Genomic DNA, 21,967 nt, shown 5'->3' with positions numbered 1-21,967 from the left:
CTTTTCATTTCCATTACGTTTTACATATCATCTGGTTTTCTATTCAGTTCACTGATGTAAAACCAAAACACCTTGTTCTCATGTTCTGTCTCTGCTGATATTAAACTTTTGAAGGAAGAAATAACATATTCGTCCCTTGAATACAAATGATACAATACAAAATAAATACAAATGAAAAAGTTGAATTCATAAGGATTCGAACCCACTCAGGGATTTTGATGTTACAGCCTTACCTCATCAGTGGTACCTGGCTTATTGTTAGCTAAGGTTAGCAAACTTTAGATATTCCTGTTTAACTAACACTGAGTTTATGAACCTAAATTCTCTGCTTTTTCTACTGTTATACTACATTTAAACATTTAGCATTAACAGCTTGACTGCAGCTTTGGCAGCTTTTCAGAAAAAAATTACATAGTCTTGCTCTTAAGTTACATTTCCTTATAATCTGCCAGAAATTGTACTCCGTGATAAATATTAAATGATTGACTCATCTTTAACAGGAACAACCTCATATCTCATTACATTTCCTTATACTCCACTGTAGGTTATGACAGCCCTCTCCCAGGTTACCACTCTCTAAGAAATGATCCTACACCCACAGCAACAATCCAGGACGCTTCCAGGACTTTGTAGTTTCAAGGTAAACACACCTCTGTGAGTGTGTGCATAATAATGTCACACGCCTCCTTAAAACACATACAGAGGTACACACTTCTCCTGAATCCATGCCAATACAGCCACAGACACACACGCCAATCCTCCTCCCACCACCCTCCTCTTCTGTCAACACGCTCAGCTGATAGTATTGTGGCAGGAGACAAGCAGGCTGTCTGCTGATAACATCACTACTGTTATGCAGATGAGCATTTCAGTCAGGATCACAGCTGTGTTATGTTTAAGTCATTGGTGCATTATTTAGTCATTTATATGCAAAGTGTGTAATGAATGTGTGTAAAGGACTGCCTGTGTATTAGGACCCAGCAAAGTGAGAGAGAGTTTGTGTATGTTTAACGATATGCAAACATGATTTGCATGTGTCGTGGTGTGGACTGTGTATAACCTTTGTTTTTGTGTGCATGTGTGGTTGGGGGTTGTTCTGTGTATGTGCAAATGTGTGTTTACGTGCATTTCTGAATGATTACCACAAAATAATTCAAAATATTCAGGAAAGTATTTGCATGCTGTATGCACCTGTCTTGTCTATATGTCTATGAATTGAGATGGCAACACGGACACCTTGTTTCTGTAAGATCAGACATGAAATACAAGAAAGTGAGAATTATTGTTCTCAGCTGAGCCTGCAACACCACCTTTTACAGTAACAGACTTTTTACTCAAAAAGTCTAAATATCTGGCAAAAGTAAAATGTGTCAATTTCTGTGTTTGATCAATGCTGTACAAATAAATAATAATAATGATAATTGTAGTAGAATATGTAGTAAGAGTAAGTGTCACATATGGTAACACAGAACATTAGCTGCCATGCATGTTGGGCTTGAGCTCATTTTTTCTTTTTGATTCAGCCTTATTTGCATAGCTGTGTGTGTGTGTGTGTGTGTGTGTGTGTGTGTGTGTGTGTGTGTGTGTGTGTGTGTGTGTGTGTGTGTTTGTGTGTATACAGTATGTGAGGGGGCGATGGGAAATAAGAGCCTTTGTTAGTTTATCAAGGAAGTAAATTGTTGGAACCCAGTGAAGCACAAATCTGTGATGTTAATTGCCGGACTAATGAGGTGGGGGTTTTACTCTGTGCTTCCAACCATCTGTTGGAGCCTGATAAACTTAAAACTGTAGAGGCCTGTTTTAGTGCGGTTAGCATAGTGTGACTCTGTTAGCCAGCTTTGCGAGCACAGACATTACTTTCTAACAACAGGCTGTCAGAACCACACTGTTAGCATGACTAACAATGTGTGTTAATGTCTCTCTCACACCCCTATCACCATCCACACTTAACAGACAAAAATGAATTTTCTTAAAAGTGGATTGAATGAGTTTGACCAAAAACCTCTCTTCATGTGTTTCTGAGCAGTAATTGATCCCACAGCGACTTGTAGTTCTCTGAGTATCCAGGAGGGGTCGCAGCTCACCAGATGGTCAGGTTACGAAGAGAGGGTGATCACAAACTGACATTCGAGGAAATCTACCTGGAAGGAGAAAACTGAAAAACATGGAACTTGGGGAAAGCTCACATTAAATACCATTTGGGAACTATAAAAACTATACAACTACAACTGAAACTGTTTTTAAACAATTAGGAAGGAAAACCTCAGTCTTGGCTATGTGAGTCCATGTCCTTCTTACTCAGCTCTAAATCACTTAAAATATCCCAAACTCTTGTTTAGTATTATTCTTATTGTGATGATTTATGCTTTATGACAAACCTGCCTCTCATAATGAAGTTTGTGCTTATGTACATGAGGTGGTCTGAGACCAATGTATGTATGTTTGTTTCCTCCAAACAGGTCTGTCTCCTGAGGGTCTATGTCACTCAGCGCAGGGATATATTTCATGTTGGAGGGGGGTGTGGCTGATCTGACTCTGTGAGTGCCGATCCTCGTGAATCAACTGACTGTGTTTCTTTACGAGCTTCCAATTGATTATTCGATTGATTTCATTTGCTCTAAATCTTCCTAATATTGATCTGAGGGGCAGTGGACAGTCTGCGCTCAATTAAAAGTTTATGCGTCTTTATATTTGTATGTGCCATGTGCTGCGCTTGTGTCTCCAGGTCTGTAAAGTAATTCGACTTTCTAAAAGCAGAACCAGACAAAAGCTTTTATTTCATTAAAAAAAACTCTATGCCACTTAAAAGAAACTTTAGGAAAATATCTAATTTAAGTCTACATCAAAGAACCATATACAACAGTTTGGTATTTCAACAACAGTCTTCTGGTCACCACTGAGGAATCAAACAACTTTTTAACAAATGAGTAAAATATCAATACTAAACCTTATTTGTAAAGAGCTTTTCAGAGCCACATTTCAAAGGACTTTATAGTATTATAAGGGCAAAAATTATATTACAAAACAAGTGGCAAAAGGAGCAGAAACAACATTGGTACGAAATAAAAATAACTTTTCCCATGTTCCTACAGGCACTGTTGTACAGTTTTGGGATGCGCTGGATGGGGCTTAAGGGTAAAGGATTAGGGGGAGGAAGTTGGTGTACATGCATTTCATAATCATAATTTCAGATGACACATTCAGCCAGGGCCCTGACCCTTCGCACTGAGCCTCATAAGCCTCTTAAAGGGATGGCGACATGAAACAGCAAAACCCGAAGAAAAATAAGCTGTATTAACTGTTATGTATTAGTGACTCTTAGATTTTCTAGTGAAATAAAGATTGACATTTAGGACAAGTCTGAATTTAAAATAGAGTGATACAAATAGCAGCTAGAGCTCAATTTCAGGAGGTAAATAAAGTGATTTCCTCAAATTATGGAGGCTTTGGTTAGTTAGAAATAATTTTACCTGAGGATCATCTTAAAGGTGATACAAATATCACAAAATATCCAGCATGGTTCACATTAAAAATGAACGAAAAGGTTTTCAGTTTCAGAGAAACTAATATGACATCTTCTAAATTTTTGGTTCAGCTGTACCTGAAAAAAAAAAAAAAGTTAAAACAAATAAAAACTTTTTAACAATAAATCAACATCTAAAGTTTACAGTCTTGTCTCTAAATCTGCAGTAACAGTGCGCATTAGTTCTGTATAATTACTTCCATGGCTTCCCTAAACTCATTTAGTTTCTCTTTTATTCAATCAGGACCTCTGCTGCAGCAGCTCTGCTCTCTATTTATAATTCAGCCCTCGGATTTGTAAAAACATTATACAATTACAAAATGACATGATAAACAGGAGTCATAAGGTAATGCTGCGATACTGATCGTTGTCTTCCTGTTGTGGTTGTCACTATAAAAGCTGCAGTGTAACATCATACACACCATGAGTCTCCAATAACACAGTAGTTACTGTAAATTAAAATGGACACAAGGCTTCTGTTGTGTTATTCCTTCTCTCTCTGGCTCGCTATATTCCCTAATTACACAGCTTGTGTTTTATGGTTTTGATACTCTCATCTCGCAGAGGACAACTGACAGTTTCCATTACCCAAACAAAACAACAGATATACTGTAAAGTGTCATTTCTTTCATTTTCAGGAGATGACACTTTGGAAACAGAAGCTTTTAGTGGAGCATGGAACAGACATCATCAATCAAAAGTCCCTGAAAAGAACCTCCCCAGATTTTCAAATGCATCCCCCTCCTCATCTTTACACCAGTGCATAATCAAACTGTCCTCTGTCCAGCCCCTCCTTATGGTCCGTCCACGAGGAAGCTGGCATGCTGCTGTAGGGGTCTAACAAGATACGGATGCAGCGAATGAGGAGAAAGAGCAGCAGCAGCACGAGGAGGCCAACGAAACACAGGGCTGTTCCCTGCTCTGGGTGCCCTGCCATGGGTTGCAGCACTGTCGGGCCCCTGGGGAACCCAGGTGGAGCCGGAGAGGAGAGCTCATAGTCCACAACCCAGTAGTTTGTGTCACTCATTTTGGGAATGAGGGAATGTTTTGAAGGGTGAAACTTTTTACTGTGTATGTTTTATTTTGCAGTCAGATGATATCAGGCATGGCACGGCACCGCAGGGTCATCTTTGTCACAGAGTGTGATTTCTAAACCCAAGATGAAGACCGCATAGTGAAATCTGGCAGCTGCCAACACACTGAACTCAACCACAGTGTTTCCCACAACCACCGGGCAGAGAACTTCTTCCAGCAGAAATAACACAAGGAAAATCAGTAGCACATATTCATAAGCCCTCTGGTGAGCTGAGCAGTGAGCTGTAGCACGCTCAGCGATGTTTGATTCGATTGTACTGGCTGCTCTTCACGTGTCCCTCTATCTTTTTCTCTCTTTCTTACACATACACTCTCAAGATAGGCTAACAATACAAAAGCCGAGCTCACCACTTCAACTTCAATCATTTGTCCTCGGTTTCTTTGTCAATATTTAAGTGTCATTCAATAGCAGCCCTAGAGGGCGCTTTATTGTAATTACAAAGTGAAGTATAAATCTCAGTCGAGTGGCTGAAGATGTTCCATAGATCAATCAAAGTGCCTGCAGGCTATAAATGATCCGTGTTGTGGGGCTTCAGAAGACGATTCAAATCACTTGAATGGTTCTATTTTTATCTCTTCATCTTTATCCTGAGTCACCAGGAACCCTTTCATTTGGGGAATCAGTCACCAGGACACCTACGAGAGAAAAAAAGCAAAGATAAGACGACCAGCAGGCAAAGTGCTGAATGGAGGGAAAAGTCAGATTGATTCAGGGGGTTCAGAGCTAGACACGGGCTTTGGAACATGTCAAGGACTATAGATTTTTACTGTTTCAGTGCCCCAAGTGAGATGTTTTCAGGGGTTCCACAGCCCCTAGAATCGCCCCTGCCAACACACATCTTGCTGTAAAACTGTTATTAGACACCCTGTCCAGTCCTCTAATCTTTCTTGCTAGATCATAACAGAGACGAGGCAGAGGCACTATCTCTCTCCTGAACTCAGGTACAGCATAGTACAAGATAAATAAATCAGACACTGATGACGGAGGAGAAATATGTGGAGAAAACCCTCGGAGAGTTGCTGCACTCTTGAACAGAAACACTCTCAGTAGCCTCTCTTTAATGGGCCGAGGAGTGGAGAGACATTTCCTGCGCTAGGTGCACTCCCCAGTCAGCAGATTCTATTCCAGGAGGCTTCGACTCCCTCCTTGCCACCCCGCCGATCCTTGCAAAGACACGTTGATAGCTTCCCCTGCTCTCCAGATGATGGAACTAAAGGGCCGAGTGAAGCTTTAATAGGGGACTTGAAGTCCTAATGAAAGAAACTGCCAGCCTCAGTATCAATTATCAAATGGCCTGTGATTACATCAGCTGTGTGTACAGAGGGAAAGGGAGCTAAACGAACAAGACAGAATCAATAGTCAATAGAGAGCCATGAAGTAGCCATGAAGTTTACACAACAGGATAACACAGGCATAAGTCAGTAAGTGTAAAACACTGACAACAAGGTTGCTAATGCAGCTAAAGGTTGCTAACTGGAAATTAGCAGCTGCACATTAACGTTTAGCGCTGTTTAATTAGTTATACGACTAATGGTAATATCACTTTTCCCATGAAGTAGGAGTGGCAGAATAAAGTGGCAGTAGATGACATTAATTATGCTCCAGCATTTTCTATCCCTACACCTACTTTCTCTTATAAATCAATGAGTCAAACGAAGCACTAAATTTCAAAAATTCATTCTCACTCACAAGCAAACAGCAGATATATGTGAAGCCGTGGCAGATCTGGGTGACGTGGGAGGTCACTGTGTCTCCAGGTCACTCAAAATCTCGGCAGGGTTAAACCAAGGTCATAAGGAACACATAAACACCACAGAGCTGCGGCCGGGGATGGATGGCTGCATTGTGAAGCAAAGCAAATACAGTTTTGAATGATATATAAAAGAATGAGCAACATCAATTTCATGGCTCATCGATCCTCATTGAGAGACCTGCTTTGGTTCCTAAGCAGCAGATAAATCACACTGACCATGTCTGATTTACACAAACAGAAAAAAAAAACAAGTAAAAACTTAATTTTTAATTACCGGACTCCTGATTGGAAGTGAAATGGGGAAAAATTTCATAAAAACAATCACGGTTTTCCATTTAAAAACAGCAATAAAAAAGTAAGATTTACAAAAGCACAAAACAGCCAAGCCAATGAATACTGACGACAGTGCACATACAGTGACATATGGCGTTCCTCATGGCTGTTATACTGTTATACCTCCCATTTATACCTGTGGATTATGACAGCAGCTTTGAAAATGTCAAGGACTTCTTCAAATAAAAACTGTGAAATTGTGTTGTCGGAAAAGATAAAGTAAACCCTGTATGTAGGCCTGCCAGCCTAAAAAAACAAAAACAACAGGCCAATTATCCAGTTAATGCAGTGAACTCTGTTGTCTAACTTTTGTATGACATCTAAAAATGTTCGGTGAATAACCTCATGCAACATTTCAGCATACACAAAACTTTTTTTTCCCTGCTGGTAGTGATCTCTGCTTATATCATCCCAGAGACTTTCTAACTTTCTAATGTTTACGCAATACGCAATAAAATGTATATATCACAGAACTTAGTGAAATCAGTTCAGAGATTTAAAGACAGGCATTTTAAACTTTTGTCTATCTGCTATTAAAAAGGGAAACAGGAGGAACCAGATGACTTAATTCATTTATCTTCTTTTCAAACATCTTAAACTACAGCACTGTAAGATCACAACAATGCAGGACATTATCTAACAACATGCAGCAACAGCAGTGCGTAGAACTACCTACCTATTGTGAAAGGTTTGCACAAAGAACAGAGATGAATCTGTCAGTGAGTATACAGCTAATATTTTTCAGTGGCTAATTTAACTGTGGAAAAGAAAGCACAAGCTCCTTTTTTTTTTTTTAATACATTAATATTGCCTGTTTTATTGTGATACTGTGGTTGTTAGCAGAATTATCCCTGTCTAAATAAGGGATCCATTAAATGTGTTTATTCTTTTAAAACACTGTTGATATGAATTTTCCACAGAGGACTGAACCAACAATGATCACATGGTATTATGTGACATGTAAGTTACACAACAGCACAAAGTTACATGCACAAGTTCTTCAAACAAACAACAGGATGATTGTGGCATCAATCCAGTGACAATCTGAGGAGGATAATCAGATTAGAGAACTTACTCTCTTGGCTGGTGTCACAGGTGAGGACATGTCATCAGAGACACAGAGGGATGATGATGATGATGGTCCAGCAGCTGCAGCAGATGTTCAGCACCGCGGACAGCTCCCGGCTCGCTCAGCCTGCTTCAGTTCTGAACTCTTGTCACATCCCGCAGCACCTCCTCTGCTCTGCTCTGTCAGGGGCTTTAAAGTCTTCTCTTTTTGAGGGAGCCGCCCCACCTCCCTCCCTCCCTCCCTCCCTTCCTCCCCTCCCTTCCTTCCTTTCTCTCCCTGCCCACTTAACGACTTCCCCTGTCCAGTCTGTACAGATAATCTTTTCGTCTGAATGAGTAAAGCACTGAGAGTTGTATGTGGCTTTTGCATTATGTAAGAGGACAGCGTGGGACATGGACAGTGAGGGGCCCTTATAGCCATGCAGCCAATATGGTATCTTCATATAGTGCCAATTAGTTTCTATCTTGCCGTTATCATTCTCAAATAATACTTCTATAGTTTTCTAAGAAGGGTCCTATTTAAATAAGAATAACTTTTGCACACCTTTAAAAAAAAAAAAAAAAAAAAAAAAATGGGTGAGAACTATATTTTTTGTTGATATAAACTTCAACAGCTTTTATTTCTGAGATGTTTCGGTTAGTAACAAGAATCCAAAGTAGGGGAGACCTGGTATGGTTGTGATACTTTTCTCTTCAGTACCTATAACTCACTTAATTTTTTAGCTAGAGTTCTCCAACATTTATGCAAAGTATCCACATTTGTTTACTACAAATGGCACCAACTAAACTCCAACAATATGACAGACCTTGTGAGTTGATGTCAAATACAAGGTGTTCCTTCGTTACAAGTTAGAATCATGAATGTTTAATTTTAAATTCAATTAGAATACTTTTGAAAAGAAGTAAGTAAACAAAATTGGAAATCCATGTCAGCTTTCAGTATTTTTTTGATACAAATACATTTTGGTCAAAGAGTTTTGAGATTAGCAGTTTTCTTTTTCCCTACCTTTTGCTGCTGCCGCAGTGCTACTCACTTCTTTGCATGTTAACAAGTAGTTAGTTGGACAAGGTGAAATGCAGCTAACTTCATGAAACTGATGTTTCATATTACAGAGTGCTGCGTTTCAAGAATAGAAACTGCGGCCATATTCATGCCTTATTTCCCAAATTTGTGAATTATTTAGTTTAGTTGCCTTCAGATACCACACATGGTTATTATTATTATTCTTCAGATACATCCAAAATCAGATATCCATATACTTTGTACATCTCTCCAAGTGCCTAGATGTAGTTTTTGCTGGCATGGGTCTGTTATCAGTGATAAATGAGGCAGTTCAGCCATCGAGTGTGGTCTAACCCCAAAATCATTTTTTTCTCTACAGAATCTGCATGCGTCTGTTTCCAGCCCTGACAAGCAGCATGTGGGATCGGGGAGGAAGTGGGTAAACACTGAAATAATCACATGACTCCTTGCTTATCAACGTTTGGTGAAATTGGTTGTGTTACAATTGACCCCATGTAACAATCATACCCGGTCTCCCCTATCAGCCACAGGTGATACAGGTGGAGGCTTGTGGCGTCCGGAAGTGGAAAGCATGCAGGTGAGTATTCGGCGTGGACACGACAGGTGAGTACTGCGGCAGGTAATGGCGGTGGATCTTCAGCAGGAGCAGGCACAACATTGATTCAGGCAGTGACTGAAGTGAGGAGAGACACCGGCGAGTATTTCCCCAAAAAACAACAACAAGCGATGAAATAAGGTTTCTTTCACGCGACCGACGGTGGCCCGGAGAGCTACCACATTGAGAGCGGAACAATCTGGCGACGAGTGAGTGTAGAGCCGGGGTTCTTACACAGAGCTTGATGAGTGATGAGAAACAGGTGTGCCAGGTAGTCAGCGCTGCGCCACGCCCCCGCTGAGAAACACACACCTACACCCACACAAAGAGGAGGAGACACAGGGAAACAGACAGGGAAAACAAACAGGAAACACTGGGGAAATGTAGCAGTAACAGAGGGGCTGTGACACATTACACCATTTAACATTATAAGAGGCCTGTGTGTTTGAATTCATATTGTACTTCATTTATGCATATTGCTAAATAAATTAGCATTTTCTCTCATATCACCACAAACTGAATTTTGTTCTGAATGTTTATAATATGAAGGAAGTCCCATGGTTTGCATTTTCCAGGAGAATGACTGGGTTATAAGGTTGGATAAAGGGATTTCTTACATCAAGCTGCACTGCAAGTTTTGCTGAGCTGCAGGAAATTACATGATCAAGATGCAGAACAAAATAAGTGGTGCAACCTGACTGCACCCGTGGCTAAGCTCCAGATACTCACTGTGAGAAGTAATTAATTGACACAATTAAAAGTGTACAAACACTGGGACAGACTGCAGCTCGTATGCATCCACATATCCCCTGCCTGAGGCCACATGGGATCTCCCGGTAGGTTTAATTAATAGTGGGTGGATTGTAACACTGTCCTGATGGGGCTCATAATCAAATCACACTGAGCACTGCTCCAGCAGGTCTCCCGCTGGGGTCATAATTGATAAAAGTCTCCAACCTGCAAGGTTATGAAATTCAACATTTCCATTACCTATCCTTAGATGGTACACTCGGAGGTCAAGCTGTGGTTCAGGGAGCAGATATAGGTCATCGCTATAGGATACCTGGGCCTCATGGCAGCAGGTGAGTCTAGGTTGGTAAAACCTTGAGCCATGTGAAAACTAGCTTGTCGGTCACTTGCGCTTTCTCATATCTGTGCTATTATGTCCACTATGTCTATTTATGTTTGTGTTTGTATATTTATATTATATATTTATTAATTTTTTTAATTTTTTATATATGTCTGTCCATTGAACAAGGACTGTGCCGCATGCCGAGTACAAGCAAAGGTTTCCCTTTGTATCAACTTGTTCACTCAGGACTGAGAATCCCTAAATATAGTTTATTTTGGAGTCAAATCACAAACTGTGTCATAAAAGTATGTTGCTTCTGATCAAACCATATTTTTCAAGACAGTCACAAAGATAAATGGAAGTATCCAAATAAGCAATATGAATTACAGGACATATAAATACCCTCTTACATAATGCACTGATGTTACTGCATACATTGCATTGAAAGCCTTTGAAGGCTAAAGCATATGTTGGTGCAGTATATACATGGTCGCGTGACACCAAGAAGGTGCTGTAATAACTAGGGTAGTGGATAAAGCAAAGTGCAGCACTGCCTCCAAGGCCTTTCCTCCTCGCAGGCTGTTGTGTTTGTGCATCCAACCAACTCCCTGGTCAGAGGGCAAAACACGGACTTCTTCCAGGAGGATGATTTTACTCTAACATGTGATTTAATTACTGATAACTTGTGCTGCACATTAAAAAAGAAAGTAGGTGAAAATGTGCTGCGGAAACTTGATAATGACACCATTTATTAACAAGGATTAACTTTGATTGAGCTTATGGTGGTTTGCACAAGACATGCACTCTCAGCACGCTTCAGTCAGAGTCAAGAGAAGAGAGTGGATTTTGGAAAAGCGAAGGAGGCTAGTTAGTATAGGGACGTCCCTAGTCATTCATCACAGCAGACAGCAGTGGGATGAGGTCCCACATATATTGGCCCTGTGTGTGAATCTACAGACATGCGTTATTTAAAGCCTGATCTATCATCCCTATACTGCCAAATCCATAGGTTTATCAACCAGCGTCAATGGCCAGATGCATGGGCATCTATCAAAGCATGTCAGTTTTAAAATGAGAAAACAAAGGACACACACACACACAGCGTGCAGAGTTTAATTTTCTCTTGTGAACACAACCACACACAATGCATACAAAGCTGCTGACTCGGAGAAAGCTTGGACGAAGCAAATCATAATACAGTGCTCTTTATTCTGCAGATAAACATATTAATGGATAAAAATAGAAAAACTGGTGAATATTTCTCTTTGGTCAACTCAAAGATAAAATCATGAATGTAGTTGAAAGATGGATGTAATGCGTAAATCTCCAAAATGCATATACACTGTGCAGTGCAGATAATTTTCTCTTAATCGTGGGAAAATGTGGCAAGAACAAGCAAACCCTCCGATTTCCTAAACCATGAACGACACAACAGATTTATTTCTTTTAAATATTCTAACAAGTTAGGAAGCTGTGACTCGTTGTACACCAATCTGAAGAATTGTTAATTTCTTCTTTATTCCGATCAAGTAGAAAGAAAAATAATCTAATACATTAATAGATAGACTAAACCTGTAAAACTCTTACTCAGTTGACTGACTGGAGCATATTTGTGCATTCGTTAATATACAGAAATGACCAGGCCGTTAAGCTCATTATAGCCCACGATGTTAAAGTGTTGCATAGAACAAACACTATAAAAGTTTCTCCTTACGGTGATGCTGGAGGAAAGGCTGTATAGACATCTTGGCAATCTCAACTTTAAATAATGAGAAATAGTATTTTGTGTGCAAACAATAACATTTTGGCTCGTAGTGGCACCGTAGGGAAGCTCATGAAGTGCCCAACGTGGAACAGGTTTGTCCTCTGGGCAGAAAGAATGTGCCAAATAAATTGTATAAGAGTAATATACCTGCCTACTCTTTCACTGCAGGTTTTGATTCAAAGTGCACATTTTATGGTGAGCGTTGCCCTGTTTGGCAGATTTAATTTTTCGCCCCTGAGTGTGGCGAAAAATTCAGCTGCATAATTCATCTTGTTTCTTTCTCTCAATAACACAACCATGTAGTGGATAACGCATCATCAGCAAAACACAGAGACTCAGGACGAAGAGAATGAGAGTCAAGCACGGCGTGACTGTCAGGGATACTCATGAATTTTAGTGCCGTTAGTAACAAACCATCTCACATGGTTTGACCATTAATGGCATTTAATCATCAGGAGATCAACTTCTCCTCACAGGTATGGACGTCTTTCTAGGTGAATGAGTCAAGAAAAGACATACAGTAATCAATCACAACGTGTTCAATATTCAGTGACATGCGAGTAGAGACCCGCATGGTCACACAGTATAAATGTCAAAAACAGTCAACACAAGAGTACAGTCATGAGGTCATTCATTCGAGGTTTCATCTTCAGTGCTTTACCCCTTAGAAATGCCACGCACACAACAGTGAACCAAACAGTCAGATAATAAGACAACAGCTGAAAAATGTGCAACATGAGATGGCAAATGATTCTCAAACAATAAAGCTGCCCTGATGACGATAGTTGAATGTGGTCCCACCCAAGCTTACAGAGAAGCAGTTCTGGACATTTGATATATTATAAGGAGTTAAAAGCTCATTGATAGCTAGATACATTTCTTCTGATGGTGAATCAGAGTCTAATGCACTGCAAATCGCGAAACCAAAATGTACTGTACCGGTTGCTTGTGGTTTTTCAAGTTGTAGTGCATTGGGCGCTCTGAGCTACAGCTATTACAGGGTTTAAACTTCATCTTACTTGTTGCACAGGTATCTAGTTTTTGATACATTTCTGATGCCGGCAGGAACCAAGCAGCAGCAACCACAACGTTTTCTCTCTAACAGCGTCTTATTAGTTAATTTCACCTCCACTTTTGAGTGTTTCTGTGGCGATTAGAAACATGTAATCATGTTTTGTTTGATTAAGGGGTCACACTAAAGGATATACAGACAGTAGACATGCAGGTGTGTTTACATTACACTGGGTGTCTGCATAGTTGAAGACCCTCACAGATACAGGCAAATTATAAATCTAGTTGCAGGAAGTACTGTTTGCGATTCAGGCTTAAAATGGTACTTTAGGGATTAAGTATTACACTTCCATCAAGTTGGGAGACCCTCAAGAGACATATTTCTAAACTGAATGTTTGAAATTGAGGCAGCAACGGTTGAGATACCCAGACTTTTCATCCACAGTATGGGGTCAAGCTTGAAAAAAAACACTGGATGCCTGAAATCTTTTGTTCAAGCCTTCCTGCTAGATAAACGCTAATTTCTTTCAAGCTCCACAGTCTCAGTTCGTAACACAGGCTGTCTGTTTAAAAAAGTCTCCAGCCTAATGCAAGGTTACTCTATGGACATATAGATAATATAATAAGCGTTATTTTATCAGATTTTAGAAAGCTCCCTCCAGATCCACAGAAGGCATAATACCACTGCTTTCAAAGGCTGAGTAGACCTTTTGTCAAGAAAACTGATAGACTGCCTTGTTAACTTGAAGCATGGGACCCGTTTGCTCTAATGAAAAAGGTCTCTCGTGCTGCCCCACCCAGCAATGTTGGTTGCTGCAACAAGGCTCCATGCTGCTGGCCAAATTTGAATTTTCTGTGTACATCACTTGACAAAGACAGCGGTGAGCATGAAACCTTACACCAGTAGTTAATGGTCCTTGTTCAAACGTCCCCCTCGAGACCAATGGGTGAAGTCACAGGCACTATGACGTTTTTTTTTTTCTCTTCCAAACGAGTCCTGGATGCAGCCACCAGGCGGGTATGGCCTGACTGTACCACTGGGTGATACAATGGGGGAAATGGCACAGGCTCCTCTTTTAGCCAGTTGGTGAAAAAGTTCTATCTATGTCAATAATATATTATAGTGTACATGTTTTTACACAGTCCACAAGGAGACCCAAACACTGACCTAACCAGTGCAAGAGACTACACACACATGTTGGTGAACACAGTTTTCTAATGGATAGTTTTCTAATGGATATATCACGTACACCGGTATTTTATCTCCTTGTTCATTTTCACTCCTTAGAGTGGATGACTATATATATATATATACTGTGTGTGAATACAGTCTGTGGCGTAACAGCAGGATTCTCTGCCCTCAGATGTTAATGTATAAATATACGAGTCAGTATGTGCAGGTATTCCAGGCACGTCCTTGTATCTTCTGTCCCTGTTCTCAGTTCATGTTTCCCACGTGGACCTTTTCACCTGCGTTCCTCCTTCCTAGAGGACTTGCTCGGTGCTGGAGGCGGAGATGTCCAGCAGTCTCCAGGCTGCGCTGGGGTTCAGCTCCTCCTGGTCACGACACAACGCCCAAACATACATCATCCTCAACACCTTCTCCTGTTGAGCGAGGAGAAGAGCAGAGGGTCAGGATAAATTAAGTGTCTTTCTGACTTGGCTTGTGATGAGGATGTATGATGCAACTTCTTAGACAGAATATATGCAATACGTTAATTCATATAGAACTATTAACACTGGTGCATTAGCTGCATGAAGTAAAACAAGCCGGTGGTTACTGCTACTTCAAACCAGGGAAATTCAGACTAATAAACATGGGTGTGAACGTTATTGAGTGCTGATCTAATTTCAACCTTCAAGTCGCTTTCCCCGACATGACTAATTATAACTTTCACATTCACTATTCTGGTGCAGCAGTGATGAGCTGACTGACCGGATCTCCCTCGACAATGTCCCCTTTGGGGCTGCGGATCACCATGACGACCTGAGCCTGGAAGGTGATGATCAACACTGGGCCCTGGTCCATCATCTTGCCCATCGCTAACTACAAGGCAGGGAGAGACAAAGAACGAACAAATTAAATGAGGGGAACACACTTAACAAGGGTTAGTGTACAGACATTGGGAAAAGTAAAGAAAAGATAATTACAGGTATTACTTTAGACATTTGATTGTAAAGGCACTTACATCTATGTTATCAATGTCAAGGATTTTGGACTGGAAGAGCAGCCCGAGCGCTCTGGCCTGTTGGATGGGGTGGGCCAGCTGACTGTATGTCTGAGGACAGGCACAAGAAAACACATCTGGCATGAAAAATGGCACATGGACACACCTGTATGCCAGCTGAAATGGACGGACCAACATTTTAGGTTAATTAAATACAGATGCAGAGGTGAAAGTGTCTCACTTACAGCTTCATAGCACCAGTCTTTCAACACGTCCAGCTCTCCACGGATCATAGCCTGCAGAAGGGACAGTGACAAGGCATTATAAATATTTAGTGTTTCCTGATTAAGCTTAGGTAATGTGCTCGACTTTTGTAACTGTAACTAGCAAATTCTGCTTATTACAGTTAAATTAATATAACTTGTACTTTCAAACCAAGTTTTAAAAATGTAAACAGCAAGCAACCATGAAGTCGCAGGGAAAGATGGAGTGCGGAGTGCTATTTGCAGCCTAGATCGCAACGGCTCTTGACTCCATTAAACCACATTTGATGCAATTAGGTGACGTAGACCACTTTCTAACTGATGTAGCTGCCAACTACCTGCCTGAATCAATCACTGGCTTAGTTGATTTAAATATGAACACAAATTCCTTGTTTCTCTCTCTCTAATATATATATATATGTAATCAGCTTTTATTCTGTGACTGTGAAGAAAGAGTGTTTCCTAACATCAATAATTTGTATTTTGCTGCTCAGTTTGCTTTGAAACCTATTAATAATTCTAACAGAAGAAGTCACAAGTTTTGTGACTTCTCCTCTAGACTGGAGTAAAAAAAAAAAAAAAAAAAAACATCAGTATTGAAATATTTCAATACCAAAGTACTGAAAAAAGAGAGAGAGAGAGAGAGAGAGAGAGAGAGAGAGAGAGAGAGAGAGAGAGAGAGAAAGAGAGAAAGAGAGAAAGAGAGAGAGAGAGAGAGAGAGAGAGAGTCTGTTTACCTCCAGTATGTTAGGGATGATGTCTTTCTCACACTGTTTGAGGAAAGAGTCTTTGTCAAAGGTGGGGTCTGCCTTCACGATCTCTGTCAGCACCTCTGACATTTCTGTCTTGGAGAAGAGACCGCCTGGAAAACAAACACCAACAACATCAGCAGCGGCAACAACAAAGCGATCACTCAGCACTCCACATGAAATATACTTTGCTTATGATTTCTTCTATCTGCTTCTGTCTATCTAAAAGCAGACTATGACCACAACATAGAGCATGTCATTTATGGTCTATGGACTACGAAACAAGATTTCAGGTTAATAATAATAACGTTCTTTTTAGTCCAGGATAAAGATATATAAAATCATGATAATGACAAGAAACTGTAAAATCAACGATGTGGGTGCATTACCTAGGAAACCAGTGACTCTGTCAGTGACAGCTCTGGATGCTCTGATGAGGGCATTGTCGCTTTCATCATATTTCATCTTCATCTCAAAGAATCCTGTAGGAAACAAAAAGGGAATACATAGCTGAGGATAAATTGTTTAACAAAAACATTTACACACATGCACACACACAAACACACACACACACACACAGGTGTTTTTCAGGGACAATGGTGGATAAAATCTGCACCTGTGAGGGCACAAGGGCCACTCACCTGATGCCTGAACTGTAGTAGATTATTGTGCAATCTACTGCAAAGAATCTGGTGCCACCTGCTGCCTTCAAAGGAAATTACACACGTGCATACTGTAGGTGAGCTATTATATAACACTCATTCCACAGTATCCAAGCTAATAAATAAATGGGATTTTCTTACTGTTAAAAACTACGTTATTGTCCTTGAAGTCCTTCCACTGCTGGTACCACTTTGAATCCTTGTGGAGAACCACACCCATAGCCTCTCTGCATCACACACACACACACACACAAATCACTCACATTAATAGAGATGTTTACAACAACTGGTGCTATGAAAAAGCAAGTCTGAGTAACAACTCACTCATTGGCCTCGAACACTCTGGAGTCGCTGTCTGCTCCTTTAGAGGAGAAATCACTTCTCTTCCTCAGCTGAGAGGGAGCCCTGTACGGGCCGGCATCACCCACATCTATCTCCTTCTTCATGGTTTCCACACTCTACAGAGACAGACGCACAGACTCTGATTCAAACCGGGGTGTAATAGTTCTTGTAAAGTATTTACTCCAAACTGTTCAGTACAGGACACAGTCTGCAGTCTAGGTTTTAGTATGTTGCGTATTGACTGTTGAACGTTGGCCATTCTGATATTATGCACTTACTTTCTCCACCAACAAATCACATTCTCAATTCACAGTACATGTACAGGTACAGTACAGGTGAGATGATGATGAAATGAGATGCTCCGCCATCAGTGATGCAAAGCAAATCAGCTTTAACCAGCATTGCGTTTTTGTTTTTATTACTAACCTGTGAGATGGCCTTGAACGCGCTGGTCCTGCCCAGTTTTTCTCCTCCTTTAGAGACAGACTCGGCAGAGTGCATGGCCGTCCTGGCTGCCTCCTCCACACCCTCCTTGATCTTCTTCCCGATGTCAGTGCGACTCACCTCCTCAAGACCCTATAGTCCCAATGACAGAAAACCTGCGTGACTTTTCCAGAAGTTAAATGGACAAGTTTATTTGCTAATTAAAGACTGTGAGTTTTTGACATCTAATATTTTCATATTGGAATATCAAATATGTGGCTGTGTAACTGAGTCACAGGGGAAAAGCATTTAATTAGACAAAAGCACAAAAATTCCAAACTGGAGCTGTCCATCAAAGATATAATGAATCCGGTATGACATGGCTATATGTATAGATTTTGTTCAGTGTGTTCAGGTATGAAGGCTCAGTGGCCAAAGCACTGTGTAAAAATATGACAAACCAGAGGAAGTGCTGATACCTTACCTCTTTGACAGTCTCTGACAGGGAGCCTAAGGTCTTCTTAAACACCTCTGAAGTCTTCACTGTCTCGGCCTCTATAGATTTCTAATGAAAGAAAGAAAAAAATCAAAACAAATAATTGCATGTTGCAAAAAAGAAAAAGAAAAAAGTAAGTGTTAAATAAAAGGTTTAATATGTAATATGTCGTATCTATAGAATATTGCTAGATATAAAATCAGTGATGGCCTGAATAATGTTCTTACATATTTCTTGCGGGCCTGTTGGAGAGCATCAGACTCCTCAAGCCTCTTGGCCTCTTCTCTGAACTTCTTTATGTTCTCCTTCATCTCTTGATTCTTACTTAACTCCTGACGAAGGTTATCCACAAACTCCCCGAAGAAACCTTTACGTCCCGAAGCATATCGAACCTAGTGAGACAAACAGAAAGTAGGACTTCAGTTGGAAGGACAGACAGAAGGTAGAGCAAACAGATTATCCACATGTTGCAACTGGGAAGCAGCTCTTTATCTTTCTGGGACATTGAAAGAAGGAATATACCAGAGTCCATGTACTATTTAGTATGAAATAAGATAATTACGAAAATAAATGAGTATGTGCAACTTAAAAGTGAATGGGAGCTGTTGGTGTTTACCTGCACAGGTGCAGCAGGGTTCCTGTGTAACGTGTATGCATCTCCTCTCCACACTGAGGAGACCAGAGACCGGGAGCTCAGGGCCAAGGCACGTCTGCCAACCAGCTGCAATGAAGAGAAAGTCACCGTTACTAACAAATATCAGCTCTGCCAACACTGCAGTGAAAGCACAATCAATGAAAGGTGGTTAATGAGCTACTAATGAGTATTGCCCCCACAATAACAAGCAAAGACATACAACAGGAAAATGCCACACACATCATAACCGAGTTGCCAGAGCCTTCGCTGTAGGAGTCAAGCAGTCGGGCCTAGAGCATTTACTTTTCCTATTAAAACATCCAGCCATCTTAGCAGACTGAAGCTCTGATCGTCTGTGCCATTTGAAAACCACTTGGATGTTTTCCTCTTCCAATCTCATCCAAGACATGACGAAAGACACGTCACAGATCATGGCAGGACACCTGTGAGGAAGCATCTGTGTTCGTTGTTTGGAATCTCAGCTGTATCACCACTGCCAGTGTTTTTAACTTACTTTATCACATTCCTTACTTTGATGGGTTTTTACTAAAAATGGCACCCCCGTATTCAGATAGGGTCATACATTTTGATAGCATTTAACTAAAACTGTGACTATAATATACAGATGTTAGATACAGAGAGAATCACATATTTTGATAGCTGTAACTGTAGCACATAGGTCTGTAGAGCACCACACCTGGCAATATTTGGCCAACACTTTGTCTATTCTATTTCATACAGTTTATCCTTCAGCACAGCTGTTTGCAAAAAGAAAATTCCTTACTTTGTTGATTTTTTTAAATACAATCCCTGCATCAAACAGATATTATTTTCATATTATTTTCATTTCATATCTAAATGAGCCTCTTTACTTTAACAATCAATAAATTAGGTAATTTGCTCAAACTTTTGCATACATATAACAGAATCTGGTAGGTCACACACAGGACAAAATCTGTGAGGGCACCATGTTTGGTAACAGCTGCCACAGTACACTCTGTGATTAACTATGATAAAACTGTATGCACTGACAAGATACCTTCAATTCCCAGTCCGGTCTCAGAATCTGATGGGTCACAGAATTTGCTGTAACGTCAGTCTTAACCGAAAAAAGAGATTAAGTGTTATACTGTGATTATTTAACCTGTGATACCTGTTATGTTTTATAACCACTGGTCAGTGAAACAATGGCTCGATGCCTGTCTACGTGAGTCTTACAGGCTCACTTTAGACCAAATGTAACCCGGTTCAAACCCAGACACACGGATATATTTCCTCCTACAAATCCAAAACCAAAACGTAAATATCAAACGTTTTTAGTGAGAGGAGAAGCTGTGCCGTGCGTCTGAATCAACCAGGCCTTTACTAACGGACATCTCGCGCTCTATCTGCATGAAAAACACTCTGCTTCCTCTCTTCAACACAACCGCGCGGGAAAGGTCGAACTGCGAAGCCGTCTGCGCCTTCTCCCTTCACCGCATCATCCGCTGGAGACTTGGGAGCTGCAATGAAGGGCATGAATGAGTCTTACCTCGTAGCACCGACACACCGAGGCTGCCATCTTGATCTTGAAATGCGCTGAGCAGCACGTGTGTAGCTGGAGCAGGTGACCTTCCGCTCAACGAATAGGAGCAGAGCTGGTGGACAGGGGGGCGGTGCCAGCTGTCAGCACGACTTTAAAGGGAAAATCCACCCCCAAAAAAGAGAGAATAAATGAATAAATAAATAAATACACGTCGTGCTTTCATACAACACAACGGTCTCCCTAAACAAATCAAATCAGACCACTTGAGACACTTGTTCTATAGATGCATTTTATAATAATTATGGTAAATCTTATATCCATAAGTGTACATTTTCAAATAATAAACCTGCTCTGGCTGGTAAAATGAAATTAAAATGGCTATTACTGGTTGTCCTGCAAACCGAAAAGCTGTGAAAATATATAGTGTCTGTATGTCCTCTAGTGTTTTTTGGTGATGCTTGCTGATATGGTTTGTGTAGTCAACTTCCTGTGTCATTGGTTTTATTTAACTCCTGTTTGCAATTTATACAATATGTTATTGTACACTTGTATGTACATGGTCTTGGTTCTCTAATAAACTTTATTGGAAAAAAACTTTAATCTATTTTATCATTATTTAGCTGACACTTAATTGTCACTGACTCAATGGACCACTATGATTTTAATTTACGATGTTACATTCAAATCTGTTTCATTTGGGGGGACAGTTCAATGAAACAGAAAAGGCCCCAATACATCACAGTAAATCACCACTGGTGCCTGCAGTGCCCCTGTATTTCTTTGTATGGCCAAAACACAGAGTAGACTTGCTTCAGGATTTTAGACACTGTCTTTACTGGCTGTACAATATCATAAAAATGATATGGTATGTTGTTGTCTATTTTAGTGTAATTTCTCTTAATAGTCTTCATTTTATTAAGATAATGTCTGTAATTCCTATTTCTATTTTCATATATAATATTTATGGCAATGTAAGCATCCAGGCAGATGAGATTTTATAAAACTAAACTTTTAAAGACAAAAGAAGAATAAAAACGAACTAAATCTTACAAAACAAAAAACCCCAACACAATTCATAGAACTTGCTATTTTCTTTCTTCTATTTTTTTAATCTATCATATAAACAGCATGTATATTTGTTCTGTTTTATTATTAGTTAACTCTAAAATATTTTCTCTGGTAAAACACCACTGTATGTAAAATAACACTTTAATTGTTAATATTCTTTCAGTCATGATTTCACACATATTTGCACGTCAACCATTTAACATTTTGGTGATGCTAACATTTTACATGTAAATGCGAACGGAACCTTTGTGGCCTGACCTTATCCTTTCCATTGAGAATTACAGGACTGTGTGTGAGACTGTGGGCCCCAGCTGAATGGTAGCTATCTGCCGGCATGCCAGTAAAGAGCGCCCCCCTGGGGAAGGTATGCGCGCTGCAGGGACTCCTCCCCTCCCTC

At 40.3% G+C, this 21,967-nt stretch overlaps 2 protein-coding genes across 2 annotated transcripts; both read right to left on the bottom strand.

The window, feature by feature from the left end:
* Positions 1-2,767: 2,767 nt before the first annotated feature.
* Positions 2,768-7,939, bottom strand: LOC130179122 (cortexin-1). Its single transcript, XM_056391891.1, has 2 exons — positions 7,781-7,939; positions 2,768-5,254 (listed from the first exon to the last, which is right to left on the bottom strand). Exon 2 carries the CDS (start codon positions 4,548-4,550, stop codon positions 4,275-4,277), a length of 276 nt encoding a protein of 91 aa, XP_056247866.1. The 5' UTR covers positions 4,551-5,254; positions 7,781-7,939; the 3' UTR covers positions 2,768-4,274.
* A 3,622-nt stretch (positions 7,940-11,561) lies between these two features.
* On the bottom strand, positions 11,562-20,624 carry LOC130179423 (mitochondrial import inner membrane translocase subunit TIM44-like). Its single transcript, XM_056392383.1, has 13 exons — positions 20,509-20,624; positions 18,960-19,064; positions 18,571-18,735; positions 18,332-18,412; positions 17,851-18,000; positions 17,407-17,540; positions 17,224-17,309; positions 16,810-16,902; positions 16,409-16,533; positions 15,654-15,704; positions 15,430-15,519; positions 15,177-15,287; positions 11,562-14,845 (listed from the first exon to the last, which is right to left on the bottom strand). Exons 1-13 carry the CDS (start codon positions 20,536-20,538, stop codon positions 14,726-14,728), a joined length of 1,341 nt encoding a protein of 446 aa, XP_056248358.1. The 5' UTR covers positions 20,539-20,624; the 3' UTR covers positions 11,562-14,725.
* Positions 20,625-21,967: the final 1,343 nt, after the last annotated feature.

The sequence above is a fragment of the Seriola aureovittata genome, chromosome 12, assembly GCF_021018895.1.
Source record: "Seriola aureovittata isolate HTS-2021-v1 ecotype China chromosome 12, ASM2101889v1, whole genome shotgun sequence".
NCBI classification, from domain to species: domain Eukaryota; kingdom Metazoa; phylum Chordata; class Actinopteri; order Carangiformes; family Carangidae; genus Seriola; species Seriola aureovittata.
This window is presented reverse-complemented; position numbering and strand designations above follow the sequence as displayed.